The sequence below is a fragment of the Lycium ferocissimum genome, chromosome 11 (assembly GCF_029784015.1).
Source record: "Lycium ferocissimum isolate CSIRO_LF1 chromosome 11, AGI_CSIRO_Lferr_CH_V1, whole genome shotgun sequence".
Taxonomy (NCBI): Eukaryota; Viridiplantae; Streptophyta; class Magnoliopsida; order Solanales; family Solanaceae; genus Lycium; species Lycium ferocissimum.
The window spans coordinates 43,111,132-43,138,555 of record NC_081352.1 but is presented as its reverse complement, the minus strand read 5'-3'; the positions used below and the strand labels follow the sequence as shown (position 1 = coordinate 43,138,555).

The following is a 27,424-nucleotide window of genomic DNA, read 5'->3' as shown; positions in this document are numbered from 1 at the left end:
AGAGAGAGAGGCCAGACTGAGAGAGCCAGATGCTGACTAAGGCTTTTTCACTTTTATCAAATGCCTTTTCCATATGTTCTGATAGGAAAAAAACACTTGGTGCATAATATTGCAGAATTAGACTAATACACTTACCTGAACGGTTCATGAACGGTTCAGCCTGAACCTATAGCCACTGAGTACATAAAATAGGCAAACAAGTACCTCCTATTTTATAAGCCTTGCACTCCTTGAGACTCTTCATTATTGTACCCATTGTTGTTATTATTTTAACATGTCTTAACAAATACAACTACCCAAGTCAAATATTGAGGGTGTTGTGCTAAAACACTGCAACCTTGACATACTGCCTTGGCTGTGAAGCATTCTCTTTCAATACATTACTATCAGTAAAAAGCAGGAGAAAACACCATTTGATGAGATAAATAACTGCCAAAAACACCATTTGATGAGATAAATAACTGCCATCGACTTAAATTTAATTAAGGACGGACATACATCTTCTGAAGATTCAAAACTGAATGCAAAACCTTCTATATGAGGCAGACTGATCCTGATACAATAAGGGATCATACACCAATGAGGATACATCTATACACCATTTGTAGACCATTATGTGCAACAACAATGACGAGAATGAATCTGCAAGTGCTTTCATAAAGTAGCACTTGAACTCTGAAGAGAGCCCCAGACTGAAGCAAATACTTCAACTTTCTTGGAGCAGAAGAATGATGCCGCAGAGAGTTAAACAACTCCAAACTTACAAAGGCAGAGGCGTGCATACTGCATACAAGTCTTCTTTCTGCCTTTTTCTTTTTCCTGACTAATCCTTAGTAACCCATCTTCGGCCACGAACTTGGATACCACCAAAGCTCTGATCACTGCTACTTTCTCCACCACTTTCTGCACTGGTATATCCAGATTTCCGACGATGCTTCTTTTTCCTTGAAGCTCCACTGTCACTAATGCTTCCATGTAAAAGGGGATCATCTATCCCACGTATGACTCTCCGTGCTGGAGATGATGTTGCAATGCAACTGTCATCCTTCGCTCGCTTCTCTTTCTCATGTTTCTTTATGTTCTGAGAGATCTTATGCAATTTTTGAATTCCTTTCTCTACAGGCTCCACTGCTTGGGTTACCGTGAATTTCAAATCATTCACTATCTGTAGAAAGTATTTGTTAACAAGGGGATCAACGATAAAAGGGAGACAGAAGAAATAAAAAATGCCAATTGTTGCAGATCCATATTTTACTTTTCACAAAATAGGTAGGAAAAGATGGCTATAGGATCCTTTCTATCCATTCCCACTCTATTGAAGCCTATTTCCTTCCAATAGTAAATAATTTATTGTTTAAAGCAAAACACAAGTATCTAAAAATAGAGGATATCTGGATCTCACACATCTCAACACTGATATCAAGTCTAGCCAAAATACTCTTGACAAACATCGAACCTAATTTTATTTTACCATGAGATTGTACGTCTTTGAAACTACTACTGTCCAATATAATTTTAGATTGATATCCTACCCTTGCTACTATCTTCCTCTATTATCTATAGCACCTATGAATCGCTACATTTGGAGGTTTACATAGGACGTGGCGTCAAACCATCTCAGGTTGACCTGTCATCCCTCTTATGATATGGCCTTTAGAGGCCTAACATTCACTGTCATACAGCTTTATTAGCCTCACAATCGTTTTATATAGCTTGCATTTCACTTAACTACATATCTTCTTATTGCACAATGTTCCTGTAGCACTCCTCCATTTCAATCATCCTACGTATTACATCGTCATCTAACTAAAAGTCTAAATCTATAATGAATATATTTTTTTCTTACTTCTACTTATCCTAAAACACATTACTATCTAATTCCTATGGTTCTTCTTCATTATTCCACCTTCTAGCCTACCCTTTCACGAGTTCCGACAATTAACACAATCATTTTTAAATAGACTGCAGCATGGAACCTCATCACGTATGCTATTGATTAGCTCATCCATTATGGTAAAACAGTATGGATAGGGACAAGATGCCGGGCAATGCGATTTGGATTATGAAAACATCTATTTCGATTTTAACTTTTCGGATTTAAAATTACAAACCAAATAAGCTTAATTTGGTTCGGTTCTTTAGAGTTTGATTTCAGATTAGTCGGTTTGGTCACTTCAGTTTCGGTTTGAGCCTATAAGCAGGGCCGCTTCTTCTTACAAATAAGGAACCTCCAAATAAAGCATTCATGTCTAATTGCCTTAATAATTCCTCTCTACTTCAGTCGCTACCCAGCTTCAGCTATAGCGTTTTGAGAAGAGCAATAAGCGGTAATAGTGGTGAGTGGAGAAGAATGATAAATTTACTTACGTTTAGTTATAATGAATATCGCCATTACCTAATAACTTTCACAAGCTTTCCTCTTGCTTAATGATATATCTTCCCTTTACTTCAAGGAGTTCAATTCTGAGAAATATCAAACATCCAACCTTGAAGACACTAGTGGCAGTCTAGTTCTTCATCCAAGTTCAAGTGTCAAATTTTCTTAGAAGTTCCTTCCACTAGTAGATTTTTGTTCCTTTTCTCATTTGGCTAGTTGATAACTTAAAGATCTTTTTTTTAAAATGGAAATTGATAACTAAAGATTCTTAGATGGGCAAATAAATCAGATTACAATTATTAATATATTTCACACACTTGTATCTAAGAATGCTCCAAGACTATTCTTAGCTTCATAGATTAGACTAACAGGTTGTCACCATCACCAACGAGCCAGAGTAAACTGGTTACCTAGGAGAACGTGATAGCAATCACTTAGAAATCACAGTAACTGGCCCATTTTTCAGATGCACTAGAAAAACCAAATAATCACTGTAGTGATTCTGTTTTCACTTAAGCTAGAAAATGAACCTAAGATTGGCCAACCATGGTGACTCTGTGACGAATATGGTTCGTTGGAACATCCCTAAGACCGGATATCCTTTTTATCAGTTTATCCTAGTGTCAAGCATAGATCCTGCCACTTCTCCACAAGCCAAGAAGAGGCATAACGAGATAACTCAGACCACTAAGCAAAACACATCTTCCAATCCCACACCAAGAATAATATGGTGAAAGTAGGGAGACTGTCGGATAAACTAGGAAACTCAACAGTCTCCCCACAATGCAAATGTCCAATAACATCAGCAGCACTAACCAGAATCCAGAACAATTCCAAAATTTTGACATTGGCAAGAGATATTAATTCACATAGTTGGAACTGAAACAGCACTATAGGTTCAATATTCCATTTTGCCCACTTTTTGTTCCCCCTGTTCTTATCGTGGATCATATAAATCAGGACAGCCAATAATGATTATGACAGAGCTCATGGATGCTGAAAAGAAATAGGAACTTAAGAGCCCAACCACAGGTATGATCATTAGGACCCCGCTCCTGCAATTGAGAATAACCGAAGCAGGAAATTTGATTTTGGACAGTGAGGATATCTTAGAAAGTTAAGGAGCTATCCTGAAAATGGCAAATAAACTCTTTACTTCCAATATACTTCTCGGCAATATCAATAACGACATCAGTGATTCACCAATATCATGGTGTATTCCCTGGTATTAAAGAACAGAAGACAGAAGGTGCAGAAAATGCAATAGGAACCATTCCTTGGAATGTTCTCCCCGAAAAGACTATTTCACTCCCCAACTATTTAACCGTCTTTTCTTTTATTGTTACTCTCTCTCATGACAATTAGGAGTATAAGCGTCCAGATGAGACTTCAGTGGCTGAATTGAGATCTCATCATTTGTAAAACAAAGTTGTGAGGTTTTGACTCAGTGTATGGAGATTCACAATATATAAGGTAGCTCAAACCTTTTAGCTAAGAGAAAGAGACACTTACATATTCTCGACCTCCCTTAAAGACGTCCTTAACGCTTTCTCTAATTGTCATTCCGCCCTTACTATCAATTTCAGGTTGAGGAAGACGTAATTTGGTCGGACGCTCACTGTCTCTAACTTCCTCAGGATCTACTGGCAAGTCCGCAGACACATAATCCCCAAGAACAGCAACATCCCCAGTATAGCGCTCTCCCATCAGCTCGTATGGCTTTGCTGGGAAGACATAAAGATGAACTAAAGAAGCAACACCCATCTGTACTGGATGAATAAACAGAGCTGTTAAAGTCAAATTGTGGAAGCAATATCAAGCATCCCTAGACAACCGATAAAAACTTAAATGCATAACACTGCACCCAAATAGAATTATAGAAATCATAAAAGCAAAGTATAAGTAACAAATGCATGCCCATTCCAGAACAATTACCTCGATGCATATGATGAAATCTTGAATGCTGGATTTAAATTGCAAAGCTTCAGCTATTGGACTTCGAAACAAACCAAGGGTAGAGAGAAGATTTATGGCCACACCTTGCCACCAAGTTAAGAATACAATAGATTTGAACGTTAAAAACTTGTACAGCGGCTTGATGTGAGATAATTCATCCTTTGTAATGGCATAAAATTGTACTAAGCAATACAGTGCCCATGATTGACTGAAATTTAAAACCACAGCTACATAGGGATACCTAAAAAAGCAGAATTAGAGCAAGAGATAATATTAATAACATGTGATCAGCCCAGTAAGTCAAGCACAGTACTGAAATAATATTAATAACATGTGATCAGCCCAGTAAGTCAAGCACAGTACTGAAAGTTCTTCCAGATTACAATAGTTTGTAGGAGTATCTATCACGTGAATCTCTGAAAATTTTGTGCCATGAAACTTGGTGCTAATAAAGGAAGATACTTTCCTACTTTAGCGAAATGATATACAAAGGAGAGAGCTGTAAATAGATGAAACTTGCAACTTTCGAGGCATGTGCAGTAATTATCCATAAAATAACAAGAGGACTTTCTTTTTCTTTTTTCCTTCTTCTGAAAAGGTAATGATTGTAGCACAAAAGGGGCGCTAGATTTTCTGTATAGAATACTAAGAGGTATTTCTTACCCACAATTCCACTTAAAGTCTCCTTCACAATAGACACCAAAAGCTTCAAGAATCACTGCTAAAATAGCGGTAAATGTTTTTATGATCATCTACAAAGAGAATTTTGTATCACGTTAGTCACAAGGAAAAAGATGACCACAGCTTTTATGTCCTAAGGAATCTAAGATCTAAGGCAAGTAACATGCTCACATATTGGACGATTCCAAATTTGATAACTTGGTAGACCCACTGACCAAGTTTCCATGGCTTTAAAAAGTAATTCATCGGAAAAAGATGCTTGACAACTCCCTTCTCAGAGCCATGCTCTAGTAGTGGCATCTTTGAAGCTGCACGTCCTTCCCTCTCCATAAATAGTATAGTCCTCTCCTCCCCACCTAAGTCACAAAATAAAATTAAAAAAAAATAAAAAATTAAAAGGGTATAAAGCAATAATTTCATAAGTAACAATCAAAAACACTTTTCAAGTAATCCAAAGTGTGCATGACTTGTAAATCAAACTTCCAACACAGGTTTAATCTTGACAATCTTCCATCGGCATTTTCGTGATACAGAACTATTTAGAAAGTTCACTCAGCCAAGAAGGCATGCCAACCCTTTATATCAAAGGGTCAAACATGTGTTAACATGTGAGAGAGAAAAAGGAAAATGATTCATTGATGGAATTAGACCCCAGAGATTCTTAGATCTATTATCAAAGAAGAACAGAAGAATAATTTACTCTATGAAAAGTCCTCAACTTGCTAAAACAAGTAAACCACATTTTTTCTTTCTGTAGGCAGTAAAGCATATAAGTTACTGTCCTGAATTTAAACATTAAGCAGCAAGTTGGTTGTTATAGTAAAGATAATCCCTGCATAAAATTCTGCATACACAATATGCTGTTTCATTTGATGTGACACTATTTCCTCATTTGTCCGCTCCAAAAAGAAATAACACATTTCTATATTTGGAAACAATTTATTTTAAACTTCTTATTTTACCCTTAATGAGAACATTTTACCGCCATCAAATGTTGTCTTTAATAAGGATAAAACCACACAACTGTTGTGATATGTTTAAGACCGAAGTTTCAAAAATCTTCATTTCTTTCTTAAACTCCATGCCCAATCAAAGTATGTCACATAAATTGGAATGGAGAGAGTACAATGTCTGGATGGTTGCATAAGAAAAGATAATCTCCACATAATTAATGCAATATTTTGTGGGCCGCATAAGTAAAAAGGATCTCTACATAATTAATGCAGTGTTTGGTTGGTTACATGCATAAGTTTCGTTTTTTTTAACGGAGGTATCTGGACCAGCTTGCGCCACCTCGACTATGCCACCTAGAATCAACACAGGCAGGGGCAGGCCCACGTAGGCCCTTATGGGTATTTGAGCATCCATTACTTCCGACGTGAAACTCATATATTTATATCGACTATTGAATAAAATGGATAAACTAAAAGAACCAACATCAGGAGCTAAAAGAGCCATTGGTTGCCATGGCGGAGAGACAAATCCTTGTCTCACAATGCGGAAGATCGATACACACTTTTAGCAGTTTTTTTTTCTCGCTGATCACTTTTTCCCCTTTCTTTTTGTTTTTTCCTTTATTTGCTTTCTTCTTTTATCTTTTTCCTTTCTTTTTTCCTTTTTTATTTTGTTACTTTGTGTAGATAAATCAAAATATATAATTTTGATGTTAGAAACATAAATTTTGGATGTTACCTTTTCAAAAAAAAAAAAAACATAAATTTTGGAAATAAATTTGGTGTAAGCAATAATGATATTATACTTCATTTTCAAATGAAACATCGAGAATGATTGTGAACAAAGTGATCTTTTTTAAAATAATATACTTCCTCCGTCCCAATTTATGTAATATAGTATGACTAGGCACGGAGTTTAAGAAAGAACGGAAGACTTTTGAAACTTGTGGCCCAAAACAAGTCATAGATATTTGTGAGGCTGAAATCATTTCATTATGGGTAAAAGGGAAACTTTTAAGTTAAATTATTTCTAAATATTTATGTATCATTCTTTTTGGGATAGACTAAAAAGGAAAGTGCATCACATATATTGGGACTGAGGGAGTAATATTTATTGGAGTTTATGTGTTGGATATTTTAACATCAGTTTTTATGCACTTATACTTGGTAATCGTATTGACTGTGCACTAATGGAGTTGGATCCATAATTTAATGAGTACGACCATAAATCTTACCGCTGAAACCCGTAACAATTTCCCAATTATATATTGGTTTAACATTTAATATTTATTGAAATTTTAGTAAATTTTTACTTATATATCTATGGTTTTTTCGCATTTCTATCTCTACGAGGTAGGGGTAAGGTCTGCGTACACTTTACCCTCCCCAGACCCACCTGTGAGATTACATTGGGCATGTTGTATATCTATGTTTTGTCGAAACGTAGTATTTAATTGAACCCATTGATTATATGTTACATATGGATATAACCGCTAAATATTGTCGAACAATCATAACTTTAAAATCTTGGTTCCGCCACCGAGCAGAGGTATCGGATAACTCTGCCACCTAGGCAGATTGGAAGAAATCATCTAGTGCTTTTGTCTTTAAAGGGATTTGAACCGTGGTCTCCGAGGTTTTCACCCACTTCATTTATCACTAGTCCATACCCTTGTGTGCCACAACATAACTTATATGGAAGTCTTTGAAATTTTTTGGGAATAAAATGTGGAACATGAATGTTCGTACTAGTAATACGTGAATATGAGCATCTATTATTAAAATGTCCTTAAAGTGGGTAATCATTGCATAAACATTCAATGATATCACCTAGAGTTTTTGCCTCTGTTTGGATTTGAACTTGAGATCTCATGGTTCTCAACCCCACTAGGTCACACCCTTGGGTGCACAAATCATTCTATTATTATTCACAAGTTAAGATCTACATTATTATTCACAACATAAAAAGAATGCCATGCATTATAATCTATACATCACTAGTATACGAACCAACTACCCCTAAATTAAATTTGCAAGATGAAGCTTAAGATAAGAAACATAACCATACCTAAGCATGCAACAAGATACCTCCCAAAGCAGTACATAGCAAAGGATTCATAGCAATCTCGCAATATCCCAATGTCAACACTAATTGCTGGATTGACCAATGACACAAACTGTGAAAAAGAAATGATACATTAGAAAATTGACAAAGTATATTATTGAAAGGGAAAAGTCTATTATTGAAAGGAAATATACTTTCAAGTTGGGATAGACCAGATACTTGAAGCTGATCTTCAACAAGAATACATGCCTTTAGGCAACTATGGCATTAACTCGGTCAATGTAAGAACTCAATTTTTTTAAAGAAATATCTCGTATAAATTTCATATCTTACATTATCAGTAGAAGCATGCAATGTTAAATATATGTCTGGTTTATTCAATTTAACCGATTGCAGCCCAAACCAAAACATCTTTGCTAATGAATGTTATTATCTTATGTCTAAAGAGATGAAAGGGCCATAAAAGAACTTATTGCTACTTACATAATCGAGAATGTTGTCTTTTCTCCTTTTTGCTAGCATTCTCACATAGATTCTTTTGTTTTTTCCCAAAGGAATGTTTTTATGTTGAGGGTGCACTAATCCCTTGAATCTGGTACAAAGGGGTATCCCCCCCCCCCCAACACCACACACACACACCCAAAAAAAAAAAAAAAAAAAAAACAATTAACATGTTCTCTTTTAGGCCTTCAATCACTAGATACGACCCCACATAGCCACGTTTGCTAAACCTCGAGCAGTTCTCCCGAAAACTCACCTGTAGATCAACTTTATAAGTGCTTGGCAATCTGTAGGTTATCGACTTTTATTTATGACCAATATGGATATCCTTACACCATATGTATTCCTTTTCTCCTCTATCCCTAGTAAGCTTTTGACTTTACGATATCTCGGAAACAATAATCTTGAGAAATAAGGTTATTCCTCCTTTGCCCTTACTTTCCTTTCTGTTTTGGTGTTTTAATGTGCTTACTCAATCAAACTGGTTTAAACATAAAAAGATATATCCTTCTTTTTTAAGCTTCAGAAATATAAGCGTCACTGAATGTGTAAGAGAACAACTAGAAGGGCGCAACTGAACATATAGGATGTACATAAAAAGAACGTAAATCAAAGTCGAAAGTTAACCAACGTCACCACAGTAGATTGAAAGATGAAGCTTTCTTTTTTTTTTTTTTGATGAAGTGAAAGATGAAGCTTTCTTCCCTTCAATGAAACAAAACAAAAAGACTAGACTTGAGCAGCTATAACGCAAGGTACATTCCACTAGTACGGAACATGGGATAGTACAACTTGTGCTGACTAGACATGTGATTGTGTCACTCTGTTTCCGCACTTCATTAGCCAACAAACGCAGACCAGCCCTTCAGCAATTTTTTCCTTTTCCTTCAATCAGCAATGAAGACCTACCATACGTTCTTCATTTCTCGGATGTTCTCCAAGGGCTTTACAAAACTAGTTAGGTCGAAAACGTGGAGAAGCTGAAGAACCCACAGAACCTTCACCACAAAAGGGAAGGGAAAAAAACCCTCCTACTCGCAATAGATTACTTTCATTAGTGATCAAGTCAAAATTATGCCCAAATAAACGTACTTTTCTTGTCCTTCAAGAAAGATATCAGCTATATGCTACTCCTACATTGATACAGACCACTACAATTAACAAAGAATGGAAAATTACGGCCAAATACCATTCAGCCATCTAGTTTACAAAATATGTACACAGTGTATAAAGTATACTAAATATACATACCTATACACTAGCTATACAGCGGAAGTATATAGGCAGTGTATACTTGGGCCATGTTTGGTAAACAAGATGGGCGAAGGGTATATTTATGCAAGTCTCCCAAAGGAAGTTTTTCAAATAAACCACTACAATTAACAAATAATTATTCCTTTTTTTGGCAAAGGAACTTACTGATTCAACTGCATAACAAGGCACCATCAAAATCACACCAATCAAAAACATTTGCTCCTGCCAACACAAATCAAAATTAACTAAGTATTTTTTATCCACAACAAATATACACAAAATTCTTCAATTAAGAAAGAAAAAAAAAAAAAAGACAAACCTCAGGGTTTCTGTAAGAAGAGAGATGTTCAAAGAGAAGATACATAGAGAGTGTTAAAGTGATAACAACAAATACACCACCAACTAGTGTTGCCCATACAGGTGGTGAGTAACTACTGTTAATAAGGCCATTAATGACCCGATTAAAATGCTCCGATAATACTATTATCCCTTGCATCAGCTATGATTTTAGGGATTCCGATAAAAACCTTGATTGATCAGAGCTCATATGATGAATTTTTTGGTAAATAATATTTGAAGTTTGGAGAGTTGAATTTTAAATGATTGGTTTGAAGCTGCTCCTGATAATTGTGTTTTCCATATTCCATGTTTTTTTTCGTATTTATTATTTGGTCCCTTTAATTTTATTCTTACTCTCTCCGTCTCAAATAATTTATGATTTTTGTTTTACCCTATATTAATTAGAAGGGATTTTTGACTAATATTATTTTTATTTATGTTTAAGTTATAATCTTTTTATTAAATGTTTATTCTATTTATGTGTTATTTTCATATAAATAATTTGATATGACTTTTTAGTTATGCCTTCAATAAAAACGATAAATAATTTGATATGAATTTGAGATGGAGAGAGTGCCAATTTGCCATCATCAGTGAACAGCAGCGATCTTCATTCATTTTGGAATTTTCGAGTTTGAATGGGCCAAATTTCAATTTCGTGATTTAAAGCAGATATACCCCTCGTAAAAAAAAAATTGGGTATATATACCCCCTAAAGTTACATAACTGGTGCAAACCCTTGATTGATCGGAGCTCATATGATGATTTTAGGTAAAAGTTTTTTTTTTTTTAAACAGATTTTAGGTAAAAGTTAAAATAATAAGTATTCAAAAAATTTGAAGTTTGGAGAGTTGAATTTTAAATGATTGGCTTGAAGCTCCTCCTGATAACTGGTTGCTAAATTCGATGTTTTTTCGAACTTTTCGTATTTATGATTTGGCCCCTTGAATTTTATTGTTATCAATTTGTCATCATCAGTGAACAGAAACGGTTTTCATTCTATTTGGAATTTCCGAGTTTTGAAGGGGCCAACAAAAATTGAAAGGATAAAGACTCAAACATTATGAAGAACCTAGCCAACTATGCGCACGGGCCCAACATAATTAATTTAGTTACTCACTTTAATTAGTCTCTATGATTTATATATTTGCAAGGCTACCGTGATTCTCCTTGTTTTTTTTTTTTTAATCAAAACTACCAAGCATATTGCCTGATAGTGCTTTATTAAAAAACGAGTTCTGTACAAAAGCTAAAAAAGGAAATCTAAAAGCTTGTCTATTGCAATCCTTTGGCCTCGACTTTGAGACTTGATACCAGTGTTGACACCTCAAGCTCTCACTAAGCGCTATGGATCCACAAACCCATTGAATTAAAATTCGAGGCTTCGGGATGGAATAGAATTCTTTCAGAAAGTTCCTCATGTTCAACTGTTTCTGTGATTGTTCCAGACCTATATAGCGTTGACCTTTTCCTTCAAGAATGATTGTATAAAAAGATCCTTTGGACATGTGACAACAGAATGAGTATGTAATCACACTAATACCATTGTAACTTTTGTCCAAAAGTCCTTCTATTCAATCGCTAGAAATGTTCTAGCTCGATTACATCATAGCTTTGACATCCCGCAAAATCCTTATTACATGTGTTAATCTCCGGAATATGATGATCTTTGGCTTGCCTCGATTCTCGATGTATGGCATCTGTGCTTTTTCGCATTCAAAATCGTCTTGCTTTCCTTGGAAGTGATTGGTAACTATTGAAATGATGTTCACCTCGCAAAAATCAAAAACAAAGATAGTCAAAAAAATCGCAATCCATTTCCTTCCCCGCACGTGCTCCACTCTCACTTCATTATCCCTCCTCAACCTTGTAATATCCTTTACGATCAAAGAGATACTCCATGGTACTTCCCATTGTTTTGTCAAGATCATTTTAAGAGTCATTGAATCGCCTCCAAGAATACAAGCAATAGATCATTTGTCACGCAAGATTTAATCCCTCCTATAAAGCCATTGCTTCAACAACTAAGTTTGATCCATCCGATATTCTTCTAGGCCGCAAGATGCACCAAAGCCCTCGCAGTCCCTAATACAAAAAATGCCACCGAGCTCAGCCCTAGATTGCCTCTAGAAGCACCATCTGAGGTACACTTAAACCACCCTGGCATGGGCAAATTCCATGTCACTATCTTGCTCACTATATATGGTATGTATGTTTCAATCATTTGCATAATCTATGGAAGAGACTTTGGTACTTGCATTCTTGGATTTTTAACTCTGCACATCTGATGAATGGTCAAATTTATTTCATATATCACCTTAGTGATTGTCATCTTCCCTCCATGCACCACAATGTTTCTCCACTTCCATATTTGCCACATTGTGATCATTGGTACGGCTCTAATAATAGATTTGAACTTAGATGAAAAATCGCATTCCACCAAACTCCGTATCATTTGTTTCACCTCGAAGCAAAGTTGTTGTGATTCGCTAAAGATCTTTAACATATCTCCAAACCTGTGAAGCAAGTTTTCGTGTGACAAATAGATGATCTACAGTTTCACATTGTTTAGGATCACAACAATAGCATTTTCCTTATGTATTTATCCCAATCCTTCTCACTATATCCCCTACTGGTAGTTTGCATTTCCACAATCTCCAGAAAAAGAATGAGATGTTGAAGGCAAACTTGGTATCCACATGCTTTTGTATATATTAGACTTTGCATTTTCTTCTTAAGAGCTCCCATGCACTTCCATGTCGTAAATTTACCAGATAGCTTGTCATCATCCACCTTGGTTTATCCCATTCTTCTCGTAGATTCATGAAAGTCTAATTCTTCCGTATATGATCAACAATATCAAGAGGAAAGTCGTTGTAGTTTACTCATGTTCCACCCATCCCGATTTCTCAGTTCCCCACATCTTGTACCGTTTCATCCACAACAAACTCATCAAAGAACTAAGTAGCATAGAGCTCCAAGTTTTGTCCAATTATCAAACCGTATATTGAAGTGCTCCACTTCTTGGCTCCCACCACATTTCATGCTCCACGTCTCTGGCTCTAACATCATCTTCCATGCCTCGGTAGCCTCCTTTCCAAGACACATACCGAGGGTAGTGCCTTTTACAATACGTGTTCCACATATAATTTGACCATAGAGTATTTGTAGTTCTGAATTTCCACCAGATTTTAGCACATAATGCTTTAGAGACATCAAATAAGGATCTGAAGCCAACTCCACCTTCCTCCTTTGGCAAGCACAGATTCAACCATGAAAACCAATGTCTTCTTCTTCCTTCTTCACTATTATTCCGTAAAAAAATCTTGCAAACCCTACGCAGTCATATACAACACCCTTTGGAGGTCCGATAGCCGAGAGTAGGTGAATTGGCATACTCAACAAAACACTCGTTGATCAACCAGTCTTTTTTTCTCCAAAAGATAAAAGTCTTCCTTTCCAAGTCGTTTTTGTCCTTCACTTTTTTGATCAAGTCATTATAATTAGCGTTTCTCTTTCTTGCACATGTGATTGAGAAACCTAAGTATGTGAAAGGGAAGGATCCCCTAGTAAAACCAGTAATAGCCTCCACCTGTTGTACTATCACATTTGCAACTTTACTATGCGTAGAAGGAACTTTTTCCTTTGTTGATAAGTCGCCCTAACATCCGCTCATACTCCCGAATATTCCCATGATCACCGCAATGAAGTATCATCCGTACGAGAATATAATAGTATCATCTCGCATAAGCAAGATGATTCAAATGAGCACTCAATTTAGGCATTCCATAGCTTCTAAATCCATTGTCCTCAAATAAAGGGTTCAATGCTCTAGACAACACTTCTGTAGCCAAAATAAACAAAGCAGGAGAAAGTGGATCTCCTTGCTTAACACCTCCTGTTGAGTGGAAAAACTAGAAGCCCGTCCATTGAATAGAACTCGAGTACCAATTGTTTGCTATCAATCTCCATATCATATCTATAAATACTTCGGCACATCCCATCTTCCTCGAACTCTCGTAAAAAATCCCAGGACACTCTATCATAGCTCTTAGCCATATCCATTTTAAGACCACATTAGTTGGTTTTCCCCTAAGTCTTATATCTGATACCACCTCTTGAGTTAACAGTACATTCTCAATGATACATCTTCCCTTTACAAAACCAGACTGATTAGCAGATATCAAAAAAGGCAAAACATTTTCAAGCTTATTGTGCACCACCCTAGAGATCACTTTGTTAATAAAATTACTTAGACTTTTGGGCCTCATATCTGCAAAGGTCTCAACATTATTCTTTTTTGGGATCAGAACCAAATTTGTATGAGTTATGGACTTTGGCAAAGTCTCCGTCCTTCAAAGAAGGCTTTCACTATATTATACATATCGCCCATCACAATATCCCAAAGATACTTGATAAAATGCTCCTATCATACCATTTGGACCACCCGAACTATCCCCCGACATGCATCAAAAACTCGCCTTCTTAACATCTTCTAGAGTTGGTACTTTGGTAAGTACTCGATTTTTCTCCATATTAACAATATTAGGAACATGTATAAAAGAATGAGAAATGCGAAGAGATATCCTCCGTGTAAACCGGTACGATGATAAAATTAGGTTGCTTCCTCACCTAGAGCACCTTCCTCCTCAATCCAACTTCCATCTTGATTTTTCATCCTTTTGACTCTGTAGCCTTTTCCTCCTACCATTTACCATATGTGTGGAAAAACCTTGTATTCCTATCCCCGAAAAACAAGTAAAATGAGATTTCGTCTCCGCAACCCTCCTCATAATGTATATACTTCTCAATTCTCGTTTGCTAGTCGTAGCCATCACGTTTGCGCAGAGAAGGATCATCTTCAAAAAGCTATTCTTTCAACTCTCACAATATCTTCCCTTACTACCGGCTACTTCAAGATATCCCCAAAAGAAAAGTTTACTCCATTACGATAGAACAAACTTAACTTTTTTAAGTTTCGCTTTAAAAGTAATGAGTTCTGCTTCAAAATTAGTATTCTACCCTTGATTCACAACCTCTAAAAAGGACTCATGTTCTATCCAATACTAGAAATACTAAAGGTTTCCTTCATGTCGAGATGAATCTCCACAAGTAAGTAGAAGAGAGCATGATCAGAACCGATTCTAGATAAATGTTCAACTTCCATGTGACCCAACCCAATCCCTTGGTTTTGAGTTAGTGAGCATTCTCGTCCAACCTTTAAAAATACAATCCCTACCAGCTCTACCCGATTACCCCACGTGAATAAGCTCCACTTTAAAAGAAACTCTAAATAGTTCACATGAATTCGCACGGGATACGCAAAATCTTCATACTCATCCGGATAAACAAGCAGCATCATTTTTTTCATCTTCATTCATAATGACATTGAAATCCCCTCCCACAAGGCTTGGCACTTCCATTTGATCAACCAAAGTTGCTACAAGTTATCCCAAAGAGTAATTCTTTCCAATGCTTCACACTTTGCATAATTCATAGTAGTCATAAGAATCTTATTATTCTCCTAAAAACTTAGCTTAACTGTGATCTGTTGATCTGTATCCTAAATCATCTCTACATCTATATTGTCATTTATAAAGAACCAAATTTTACTATTGCAGTTATGATGTGCATATCTCATGCCCAATCTCCTTATAAATCTTTGAATGTGTCTAAAACGTTGAAATGGTTCCATCAAAGCAATGATGGAGAATTTATGATGCCTATGTAACAGTTTCACTCTATGAAAAGCTTCGCCGTGAATTCTGATACCTCGATATTCCAAAATAGAGTCTTCATAAAGATTTATTGACAGTCTTCTTGGCCCTATTTGACAATATTCTTATAGGCTGAATATCCACTACACTTTGTTGTTTGCCCTTCTTACTCCCTTTCTGCATGGACTTTGGAGAAATATCAGCTTCCTTAGCTACATGATTAAACACCTGCTCTATGGCTTCCTCATCTACCACATCTTTAGCACTGCTACCTACTTCAAGCTGCTCAGGTAATGCCATATCTCAGATTACGGGACACTACACAAGTGCCTCCTTCAAAGGGCAGGTTTCGTGGGATAGAATTTGTTGATCTTGAACTTTTTCCACCAGATCCACATGCAAATTGTCACACCCCGATCTTACTAGGGTGTGATGGGCACCCGACCCCATATTCAGAGCCGAGCGAACCCGCTGACTCTTATTGCACGTATGAACTACACCGTTTTTTTTTACTAGCATTAATATAACTAGCACAATTAGCGAACATAAAGCACAAGCTTTGCGATCATACTATACGGCGACGGGGATAATCAAGAATACAAATAGCTACTGTACATATCTGTCTACGAGCCTCTAAACATTATACACATATACATAAGAAGGGCTGAGTGCTGTCGTGCCCGAATATACATATACACAAAATAGTACCAAAGAAGCGAGGCTCGGAATAACCGGAGCGCCGCTAAGTGCCGCCGGGGTAAGGCTTGGAACGAAACCGTTCTCCGTACCGACCCGCGCATGAAACGCGGCGTCCACAGTTAAGCGGACGTCGGCACGAATAATGTACCGAGTATGTAAGGCATGTGATAACGTAGTAACCCATATATAGCACGAATAATAACGTAATAAATATACGTAGCCATCCCGTGCGTGTAAACAACTCGTACATATATATGCCCCCCGCGCGCGGTACACCGTGCTTAGCCCGTTTCTAACACGGTATCCCGTATCCCCGTATACGTAAAACACGACATTTCGAAACGGTATCTCTTACTTACATCCGTCGCACGCCGAATACATCGGCTCTCCCACCCCCTTTCCCGTAAAGCTGTCCCAACACCACATGTCATATATATCATACATCGCATATACGTACGCTCGCGCACGGCTCTCCCATATCCCGCGTCCCATCCCGCGTCCTCGGACGGGATCCGGCCGGACCGTGTGGGAACAGCTTGCCCTTCCCCTTTTCCCCATGTACATTTACATACACATATACATATACATATACATATACATATACATATCCATGCACATATACGTGTATCATAAGGCGAGGCTACCAATGAAAAGTGTCATTATGAGAAAAACATCAACAGGTGGTCATAAGGTATAGTTTCATCTACTTGGAACCTTTATAGCAATGCTATTCCCTATAATACAGCTTCGGAAGATATCAACAAAACTCGTTTAACATTTCCATATTTTCATTTTTATAGCAGAACATATCGTCAACATATCTATCGTAGGCATTTTCTCATTTTCGACTCCGTCGTTATCATTATAAAATCAGATTCTTCACCTTAGTCAAGGAATCGTCTTTGTCGTACTTATCATGGACGTATGTGCTTTCTTAGCATTATCGTTATCACGGTCATCGTAGACATTTTTATATTAGGATAGTGTTGTACCTATCGTTTGATAATCGGGACGAGGATCAAAAGTTTCCTTAGGCCTCTACTCCAAAACAGTCGACGAAGCAATAGGGAAAATCCGGGAACAATGGGCCCACCCCGGGCCGAATGTGATAGCGTACATAATTTACATATGTTACGTGTCATGACGTTACTCGCGAGGATCTTAAAGTATTCGGGTCCTTTTTATACAAGTTCTAGAGACTTAGAAAGGTTTTTCAACATTTTGCACATGTTCTAGTTCAATTCACCGAATGCAAAAGGGAAACTTGGGTGCGGATTCGCAGAATAGGGTTGTCCCCGAGGCCGTATCCGACTTGGTACGTCTAAGACATGCCATAGAAAGAAGGGTGAAGCCTTACATACCTCTTTTCGCTCCTTATGCCACTCCAAATTCAAGTCGCAAATCCGCTGCATCTACAAATTGGTCATGTTTACCAAACATGATTAGTGCCTTTAGAATTGAATTCTTGAAATAATATGGCTACCGACATTTCAAAGACCTCCCCTGTAAATACTCCATTCCACCAAGTTCAACTTGGCCAATTCTCATCAACAATAATCCGGGAATTCAATCCGGCCAAACTATCAATCATAATATCACAACCATACTAACAACTTTCAATTTCGATCCAAGATACGCTATAACAACTCAATCAATTTACTACTTCTTTCAAGGCCTTCCAACTTCAATGAAAACAATAACAACTTAATAATTCATACACCGACAATATCATATTAGTCTCATTATCTTCCATGCATGCAAGAACATTATATTTCATTTACATAAACTTACACAACAAGTCTCCAATCACCACAACTTCACTAAATTCATTAAGCTTCTATTTGGAACATGCAATTCACAACACAACGATCAACATTAAATAAAAACTTGCTCACCATTTCTTCACAATTCAACATATACACGGCCACACATACCATACGCACCATACACGGCCACAACATGCTCTTTCGCATTTCCATGAATTTCATCAACCTTACATTCTACAACATGCACAATCTTTACCATAACACATAAAAATAAATTGCTTCTTTACATGCAAACATACATGAATCCGCCACACTCTATATTCATACTCCATATGAATTTAAGTCTATTTTGTACCTTTCTGACATCGTAAACCTGTAATATATAAAAAGTGTAAGTTCTTACCTTTTTTCCTCAATTTCTTCACTTGACTAAAATTGGTAACTTAAAAGAATATGAAACTTTCTTGTTCCAATGAATACTCCACCTTACCAAGTGGCCTTTCAAACATTGTTTGACTAAAAGAAAATAGTATTTGGGCGAAAAGATTACTCAAGGGTCATATGAGTCGTGCCGAATGGCTTTGAGAATTTTCTTCTCCTTCTTTCTTTGTTCTTCAATTTCTTGAAATTTCTAGAGAATTATGGGAAAATTTAAGACTTAGTCTTCTTTTAATCCCATGGATTTTAATCTCCATTTCGGGGCTAGCCCATCAAGAGGGTGGTGGACGGCCAAGCATGGCCCAACACCAAGCCCACTTTCTTTTTTTTTTTGTGTTTTACGATTTCATGAAAAATTATTTTCCAAATTTCCAAATTTACCCTTCATCTTCCTCCGTATTTTCCACGAATCATATTGCAAATTTCTCTTTATGCCCTTGACCTTTCTTAATATTTCCACTCCAAGATTTTTCATAAGCAACTCATATGCCAAACAAAATAAAATAAGGCCTTGCTTGTTATTTTCCCGCAATTATCTTGAATTATCCGATCGCACAAAACGCGGGATATAACACAAATCATCAGGTTCCTTCCTTTCAGGTGGATAGGATCCCACTCCATCCTGATTTATAGAAAAATTCAATCGATCCTCCTGTCTGAGCACAATTGGAAGGGGAAATTCTTTCTAAGTCTGCTCCTGATTAAAGACTGTGTTACTTAACTCATGCTCCTGAGCTAACTTGTCCACACATTCATTTAATTTCTGCTTCTCTCCATCTTCTACATGTTCTTGGCTATCTGCTACTTTGTCTCCTCCATCAGAAACTTTCTCTTGAGGATCATCTACATTGTTAGTCTTTTCTTCAGGACCCTTATAAGTAACTATCTCAGTACCTGCACTATCTTCTACTTGTTCTTGGCTATCTGCTACTTTGTCTCCTCCACGCAACTTTCTCTCGAGGATCATCTACATTGTTAATCTTTTTCTTCAGACCCTTATAAATAACTATCTCTCAAGGTTCGCACTTGCCTTCCCATTCATATCCTGCATTCCAATATGACCTTCTTCCCTAGTTAAATTCAAACTTTCATAAGATTTGTCAACATCATCTGCCTTCTTAGTTAAAACATCTGGTTCTTTGGATGTCCTTACTGAGTCAGTAGGAACCAAATCCTTGGTGAGTCTTCACATTTTGTTTCTTTTACTCTTATTTTTCCTCATAATTTCTCAATTGTTGTTAAAATTTATCTTATTTTGGTTATATCCGCCTTTTTTTTTTAATATATATTTAGTAAGTTGACAATTTAAATATCCTACATATCAAGTTTATAATCACAAGATTCAAAGGATATTTTATTATATTATACACATTTTTAATTTAGAACCACAAGATTCAAAGTCTATATTTATTTCTTAAACTCCGTATCTAGTCAAACTTAGACACTTAAATTGAGCATGCAGGGAGTATATGTCAAATGAAATGAAAGGACACCGAGACACTACATAGATATAATTAACAAAGAAATTTGTAGAATAAACTCACAAAATAATAGCAAAACTCTAATTTAAACCGGAAAAAAAAATTAAAAGAAAATCTCAAAACTCGGTAGCGTACAACAATATGAACCACCAAGCAAAATTTCGCAGAAAAATAGATAGAGCGAAGCGAAGATCCGGAGAAGTAGAAGAATGGCTGAGAGACCACCGGAATAGTGAAGGAGAAAGACATTATTCACTTTAATTAGTCTTTATTGTTTGTATATTTTGCAAAGGATATCGCGATTCTCCTTAGTAAGTCTCTATATATATTTTTTTTACTTTTCCTCTTATTTTTTCCCTTAATTTCTCAATTGTTGTTAAAATTTATATTATTTTGGTTATGTCCGCCTTTTTTCATATTTAGGACCCATTAGGCCATAAGAATTATTCACTTTTTTCCAAAAAAAAAGTTCACTTTTTTCCAAAAAAAAAAAGTTCACTTTTTTCTGGAATCAGCATTTGGCCATGAAAATTCCAAATTATATATGGAATTTGAAAAATAAGAAAAACTTATTTTTCAAGTTTTTCACAACCAAAACAAGTACATTTAAAAAAAAAATACAATTTCAAAAACTATGGCCAAACACAACTCCAACTCCAAAATTCCAAAAAGAGTGAAAAAGTTTTTGGTTTCTATGGCCAAACGTTTACTTAGTAAGTTGACAATTCAAATATCCTACATGTCAAGTTTATAATCACAAGATTAAAAGAATATTTTATTACATTATACACATTTTTAATTTAGAACCACAGGATTCAAAAGTTTATCTTTATTTGTTAAACTCTGTGTCTAGTCAAACTTAGACACTTAAATTGAGACAAAGGGACTATATGCCAAATGAGGGAAATGAAACGACAATTGAGACACTGCGGACACACGAAGACTTAAAAAGTAAACACACAAGAGGTAGAATTAATTGTTAAGCTTCTGAAATGTACACATGTTAGTCCCTGCTTAGAGTATAATTTCATGTGCTTTCTATAATAGAGTAATAAAATGAAGTGTAGAAGTAAAGAAATATGATAACGTAAAAGTGAAATACACGTGTACAGAGAATAGGTGGCAAACCAAGTAGTAGTACTTGTTAAATGAAATGGACCCACAACTAGAGAAAAAAAGGAAAGAAACCAAGTACAATTGAAATAAGTCCAAATTTAGTGTACAACTCAGATAGCTTTTTGTACAATTTGTCAATGTTGTGTTCGTCCTCCTTTGCCACTTATATATAATAGAAATTAAATTGAGAAGAGTTTAATTTCTCTTTCTTTCTTTATTTTTTAAAGCCACGTGACATTTTCTTAATTAAAAGACAAGCTAAATAATTTTTTTTTTTAAAATCTAGCAGCAAAAAGGTATATCAGCACCATTTGTGTAACGACAGGGGTATATTTGCATCATTTGTGTAACGACAAGGTATATATGCACCACTTTTGTAACAAGAGGTATATCTGCTCTAAATACAAAGTTAATGGGTATAATTGCACCTTTCCCTTGAATGTTTACGATATTTAGTGTTTGTAGTCATAAAAAACAATTACTCCACTATATTAAGAGTAAAATGATAAGACATAACTAACTCTGTCTTGAACACAAATAATTTGAAACAACTATTTTTAAAAATCATGACAATAATTTGAGACCGGAGTTACAATTAGATAAATTGTACTTAAAGGGATGGTTTGGTATGATGGATAAGCAAAAATAGTGATGAGATAAAAATTTAGTACCACCTTATCCTTTGTTTGGTTACTAATCGTGGGATAAGTTATACGGATTAAAAATAGTCGGGATAACTTATACCATCGTGAAGGAATTGGAATAGTAATCTGAGATAATTTATCCCGGGATAAAAGCGAGAAATTGACTAAAATAGGCTCGAGGTTCTCAAAACTCTTTTTCTATTAAATAAGGTGGGGGCTATTTACGTAAACAAAAACTTTTTTTTCTTAAAAAAGTTATGCGAACGTATTACTTTTAATACAACAAATCAAATAATCAATAAAAAATAATATCTAGATAAATAATCCCAATATAACTTATTTCAACATAATTAATTCCATCATAACTTGTGTTCAAACCAAACCAACCCAAATAGTTATAGTTACTCACTAGGATGATGAAAAAAAAACTCACAAGATTATTGGAGTAATATTTTATTTATGGCATTACATGACTACTCCACATATTAGATTAGTGGCCGAAAACAGAAAAAGAAAGAAAAACTCAACACAGAAAGTTTTTTGACCTATGTTTGTCACCACAAAGAATGTGAATTATTAGGTATAAACTTAGCTAAGTAAGCTCAAACACCAGCTCAAAAACTCCATCAAGAATCAATCCCAACAATATTAAAGCGGTAAGAATTATTTCCCATTCAGTTTCTAAACCTTACTGCTCTTATTAGTTTATTAAGCAATCAAACAAACGTTACAAGTTTACAACTGATTCAAATTCTTCATTCCAAATTGAATTTCTCCATTTTTCAGTTGTCCTCTTTAAACCCCGTTCTTGGTTGTCCATTTTGACTTTTTTAACTGCTTCGCTAGTTTTATCAACATGTAGTTGGTTAGGAGCTAAGTTATTCACGTATTAAATTCTGCGTAAGTAATATCATGTTTGTTAGCATTCTTTTGCGATGTATAAAATTCAACACGCCTAATACGGTGTTTGGTTTGCAATTTAGAAACCCGCATAACTGATATATGTATAGGTTATGAAGGAATTTATGTATTTTTTATGCAAGATAGACGATGGAATAACTAATGGCGTAATACATAAACAAGCCCTCAAACCTGGCCTCAACTTGAAAGTATGCCCTCCAACTCTGGGTGTGCACAAGTAGGCAACTCAACTTATCTCCACTTTGTCGTTGAGCACTCTAACTTACAAAATGATCATCTAGACACCTCCAAACTTTATGTGCCACGTCAACATTTGTGTTCACGTGTTCAACTTTATACAAGTTGAGGTGCTTACTTGTGCACACCCAAAGTTGGAGGGCATAAGGCCAAGTTTGAGGGCCTGTTTATGTATTATGCCAATAACTAATACATGAATAACTAATCCGCGCATAATATAATGCATAGATTCCCTCGTAACTAAGCCCTGTATTACTAATACTGGCATAACTCTAACCAACTACCAAACGACCAATGCATATCCATTCACGTGCTTTTGGGGTCGTTTGGTTCTTGGTTAAATTTATGCAGTTATTAATAATGCACGGATTAGTTATGCGGGATTTTGTTATTCATGTACTACTTATTCCATCTTCTACCCTGCATAAATAATACATAGATTCTCTCATAATTTATACATGTACTAGTTTGCGGGATTGTAAACTGGTAACCAAACACAATACTTTGTTGTGTTGAACTTTATACATACTTGCTGTGTTGAATTTTATACGTAACAACTAAAATGCTACCAAACGTGATACTAGTTGTGCTGATTTAATGCATGAATAACTCACTTACTACCCAACAACCAAACGACCCCTAATGCGTCAAACTTCAGTTTGATTATTATTTTCTTAGCTATCCATTAGGAAATTTTATATCAGAAATCTTGTAATTTTTCAGAGTACCATGGAGCTACTAGATGTGGGCGCGTGTAGTGCTACAGTTAAGAAGTGTAAAGTTTCTGAATTTGGGGAAGAAGATAGGATCAGCCGTATACCTGACCCTGTACTTGCTTATATCATGTCTTTCTTGTCCACAAAGGATGCAGTGAAGACTATGCTCCTTAAGCCATTCGGGAAGCTATGGACGACTAGGAGCAATCTTGATTTCTATGTATGTCTGTTTGAGGAGCTGCCTACCACACCTCCTATGAATAGGTGGTTCTCGTTCGTTGATCATGTCTTACTTCATCATGAAGCACCAACTGTAACTCAATTCCGCCTCAAATTTGGCCGCACCATCTATAGCTCGGGTTTAGAGTCAGGGAAGATAGTTGAAAAAATCGACTCGTGGATCAATTTTGCTGTAAGGAAGAAAGTGGAGGTTCTGGAGGTGGACATTGGTCGCCGTTGTCGCTATGAACCCATTTTTGATTATCACTTGCCTTCGTTTATTCTTAGAAGTGACACTCTTATGGAGTTAAATTTGGCAAGCTGTAGTTTGGCAACTGAGGTTGGGATTCAGATGAAAGCACTTAAGACCTTGTCACTTGGGACAATTTTATTGGATGACACATTTATGGAGGAGATGTTATCTGGGTGTCCATCTCTAGAAACCCTGATCATTAATGACTGCCAGGGCCTACATTTGTTGAAGTTGCCTCATCATGTAAAAGATTTAAAAATCACCTTGGATGAATCTGAGATGTCAATGTTGGAAATTATTGCTCCTAAGTTAAATTCTATCAGTGTTTCTGGAGCAATTGACTTTGTAAATCTAAAGGTTCCATCATCTCTTTCTGCTGCCGCTCTAAACTTCTTTCGTGGAGGAAAAAGCTTTATTAGCAGACAAAGAAACATTTGGTTACTTCTTTCAGATATAAAGCACGCAGCGCAGCTGAGAGTATGTCATTGGTGTGTGCTGGTATTACCCATATTCCTTGAAATCTTTACCTTCAGGTTAACTAGTTTTATGATTATTACTATGAAGATGAAAATAAAGATTCCCATACTTTCTCTCCTTTTTGTTTTCTGTTACGAACTTTTCAATTATAGCTCTTTCTGTTTTCGTCTTGTTTTGTCCTTAATTATCTCCAGTTTTGAGGTATTGAAAGAGTTAATCTTGATACTCATCATGTCGTTACCTCTTGTGTCTCCATCCCAACTTCCATGTATGAGCCTGAGCAAACATAGGGTAGCTTCCTTCTCATATATAAGAAAATGAAGAATTTATTTTGAGGTCTGATAGATTTTGGCCAAGATCAAGTTTCACTGCCCAAATCCAATCATGTGGACTTGCTTTCAAGAAGATCAAGTTTGAGTATTCCTTCCAAGATTAGGATTTCTTGTTCTTGTTTGCTCTGAAAATTAGACTTACTGTTTCTTGATCCTCTCTAAATTGGTTATCCCATGGGATTGTTATCCCTTATCCCACCAACCAAACGCGGGATAAAATAATCCCGCATTTATCCCATGGGATTGCTATCCCATCCTGCATACCAAATGAGCCCTAAGAGTAACCACTAGTAAGAAGAAGATAGTGTCCAATAGTTTCCACTTCAACATCTTGATCTTGGTCAATTGGTTGTTTGTTAACTCAAAAAATCATATATGGGAGTTGATCCTGAGATGAACTTGAAATAACTAATAAATACAGCTGCAAGTTTGAGTCAACATAATCTGTGTAGTCTAAACTCTAAACGATTGCTGATCTACTATTTCAGAATCAATAATTATCAAAACTAGGATTATTATGCCTCACCAATAACCAGTCATTATCAGCCAGTACTGTGATGGCTAATTGGTTTCCTATCTTTTCCCGATTCTTGCTAATTTTTGTGAGTATTCATCATTCTTGAAGGCATTTGCATCCTCTCTGTCTGGTCTTCGGTTTCCTAGTTAAATGAACTGGAAGACTTAGATAAAGAAAGACGTATTCGTCCATTCAGTGCTTTCTATGGCCTTTCTCTTAAGGATAACCAGTCTTCATTTTCTTCCCCGGTGAGGTAAGCAAAAGCTTTATGCTTGGCGCCTGTCGTATTACTGTCAAGATATTGAGTAGTGCTAACAAGTAAAATTACTCTATAACTGTGCTTCTATTGTCTTTTAAGCAATAATCTTGTTTTACGCATTATGTGGTGAAAATTTTCATTCTTTCCCAAACCAATATAAATTACAATGTCTTGTGCTGGCATGAAATAGTTGAATATCAAGAGGAAATGTTATTTGTTGTCTTGTCTAGGAATTGGCTGTAAGAGAATGGAATGGTTGCCTATCCCTTACCCGCAAATCTGTAGTTGTCGAGACAAAACCTACGAGATGGCACTTCCTTGGCATAGTGAGCTTGCTGCGGAATTCCCCTAAATTGGAGGTGCTGACAGTATTTATTGAATCTGACACATTTCTCTTCACTTGGGTATGTTAAAAAGTGGCTACTTTGTTTCTTTTGCTTTTGGATTTCATCTCCATATCTACGCGACTTTTACATTTCTATTATTGAAACGTTTAGGATGACATAAGGCATGAGACACTAGGCAAGCTACCTAGTAGCCAGATGCAGAGAACAATGAAGTTCAACGAAATCTGTTGCCAATTGAAAATCGTCAACATACAGGTACACATAGTAAATTCATTTGCTATCCAGCTGGTGAAGTTTCTTCTTAGGTCCTCAAATTGCTTAGAGCAAGTTGTGATTTCCATTGAGGGTCGCGGGCAAGGTAATCAGCTGAGTGAATATCACATTGAAAAGTCAATGAGACTATATGAGGAGTTATCACATTGTCCTAGGGCCTCCAAACAAGTTATTGTTAGGTTAAGAGGCCTCAAATGTTAGGTAAAAGGACCATGGTGTGTTGTGCATCTCGTTTTGGAGTTGTTCTACATAACTGTTCAAATTATATGTTTCATATTAGAAGCTTAAGTATTTCTCAGCACAAAGTTCTTTCTTCTAACATACTGTTCCATGAATCCTCTTCTTTTATATTCTTCTTTTTCCCTCTTTGTGATTAGACATTACAACAGTTTCGCTACCTTCACATGTAGGATGGATGGCTGCAATTCCTTTTCCCTGTTTTGTGCAACTCGACCTATTTCTATCCATCGTTAACAGACAAATACACTGTAATTGCAAAAATATGAGAAAAGAATCATTGTTTTACCTATCCCTATTCCTAATCCTGGATTTATTTAAAAGCCTGGTTTGTAGGCGCCTCTTCAACTTTTTTGGAATATAGCTGCCTGACTTGACCTGTTAATCTGTTAATCATTTGAAGATTCTACTGGAAATCACTTCATATCTTCGTTCAGGCGCAGTGGACTCGCATGCATATTCAACTTCTCTTTCATATATATGTTGGAAAAGAAGTTCCTATTGTATGGAAAAAGCAAATGCATGCAAACGGTGGTTGTTGCTTCTTGCACAACTGATCCTGCAATTTACACAATAATTTAAGTTACACACTGCAATGTCACTGTGTAGCAGGTTGCTTACTACTTTTTTCTAGGTTACCAATCAACAT

General features: G+C 36.2%; 2 protein-coding genes across 4 annotated transcripts; one reads left to right on the top strand and one right to left on the bottom strand.

Moving 5' to 3' along the window:
• Positions 1-399: 399 nt before the first annotated feature.
• LOC132035845 (protein LAZ1) lies at positions 400-10,430 on the bottom strand. Of its 2 annotated transcripts, XM_059425986.1 has the most exons (8): positions 10,107-10,426; positions 9,953-10,009; positions 8,036-8,144; positions 5,186-5,370; positions 4,997-5,085; positions 4,313-4,574; positions 3,890-4,141; positions 400-1,165 (listed from the first exon to the last, which is right to left on the bottom strand). In XM_059425986.1, exons 1-8 carry the CDS (start codon positions 10,281-10,283, stop codon positions 824-826), a joined length of 1,473 nt encoding a protein of 490 aa, XP_059281969.1. In that variant the 5' UTR covers positions 10,284-10,426; the 3' UTR covers positions 400-823. The 2 variants fall into 2 exon arrangements, with proteins under 2 accessions (XP_059281969.1, XP_059281970.1); XM_059425987.1 differs by lacking the exon at positions 400-1,165 and having other exon boundaries at positions 3,980-4,146; positions 10,107-10,430.
• An 11,947-nt stretch (positions 10,431-22,377) lies between these two features.
• Positions 22,378-27,065, top strand: LOC132037188 (putative F-box/LRR-repeat protein At3g28410). Of its 2 annotated transcripts, XM_059427661.1 has the most exons (5): positions 22,378-22,643; positions 23,869-24,831; positions 26,149-26,322; positions 26,416-26,520; positions 26,949-27,065. In XM_059427661.1, exons 2-5 carry the CDS (start codon positions 23,875-23,877, stop codon positions 27,042-27,044), a joined length of 1,332 nt encoding a protein of 443 aa, XP_059283644.1. In that variant the 5' UTR covers positions 22,378-22,643; positions 23,869-23,874; the 3' UTR covers positions 27,045-27,065. The 2 variants fall into 2 exon arrangements, with proteins under 2 accessions (XP_059283644.1, XP_059283643.1); XM_059427660.1 differs by having other exon boundaries at positions 22,383-22,643; positions 26,416-27,065.
• The last annotated feature ends 359 nt before the right edge of the window (positions 27,066-27,424 follow it).

Excerpts from the sequence above, each read along its gene's own strand:
- LOC132035845 (XM_059425986.1), bottom strand. The coding sequence starts at position 10,283 with ATGCAAGGGATAATAGTATTATCGGAGCATTTTAATCGGGTCATTAAT. Across the intron at positions 5,371-8,035 it reads GTATCTTGTTGCATGCTTAG|GTGGGGAGGAGAGGACTATA; the intron begins GTATGGTTATGT and ends TTTGTGACTTAG. Across the intron at positions 4,575-4,996 it reads GACTTTAAGTGGAATTGTGG|GTATCCCTATGTAGCTGTGG; the intron begins GTAAGAAATACC and ends CTGCTTTTTTAG.
- LOC132037188 (XM_059427660.1), top strand. The coding sequence starts at position 23,875 with ATGGAGCTACTAGATGTGGGCGCGTGTAGTGCTACAGTTAAGAAGTGT. Across the intron at positions 24,832-26,148 it reads TATGTCATTGGTGTGTGCTG|GAATTGGCTGTAAGAGAATG; the intron begins GTATTACCCATA and ends TGTCTTGTCTAG. Across the intron at positions 26,323-26,415 it reads ACACATTTCTCTTCACTTGG|GATGACATAAGGCATGAGAC; the intron begins GTATGTTAAAAA and ends TGAAACGTTTAG.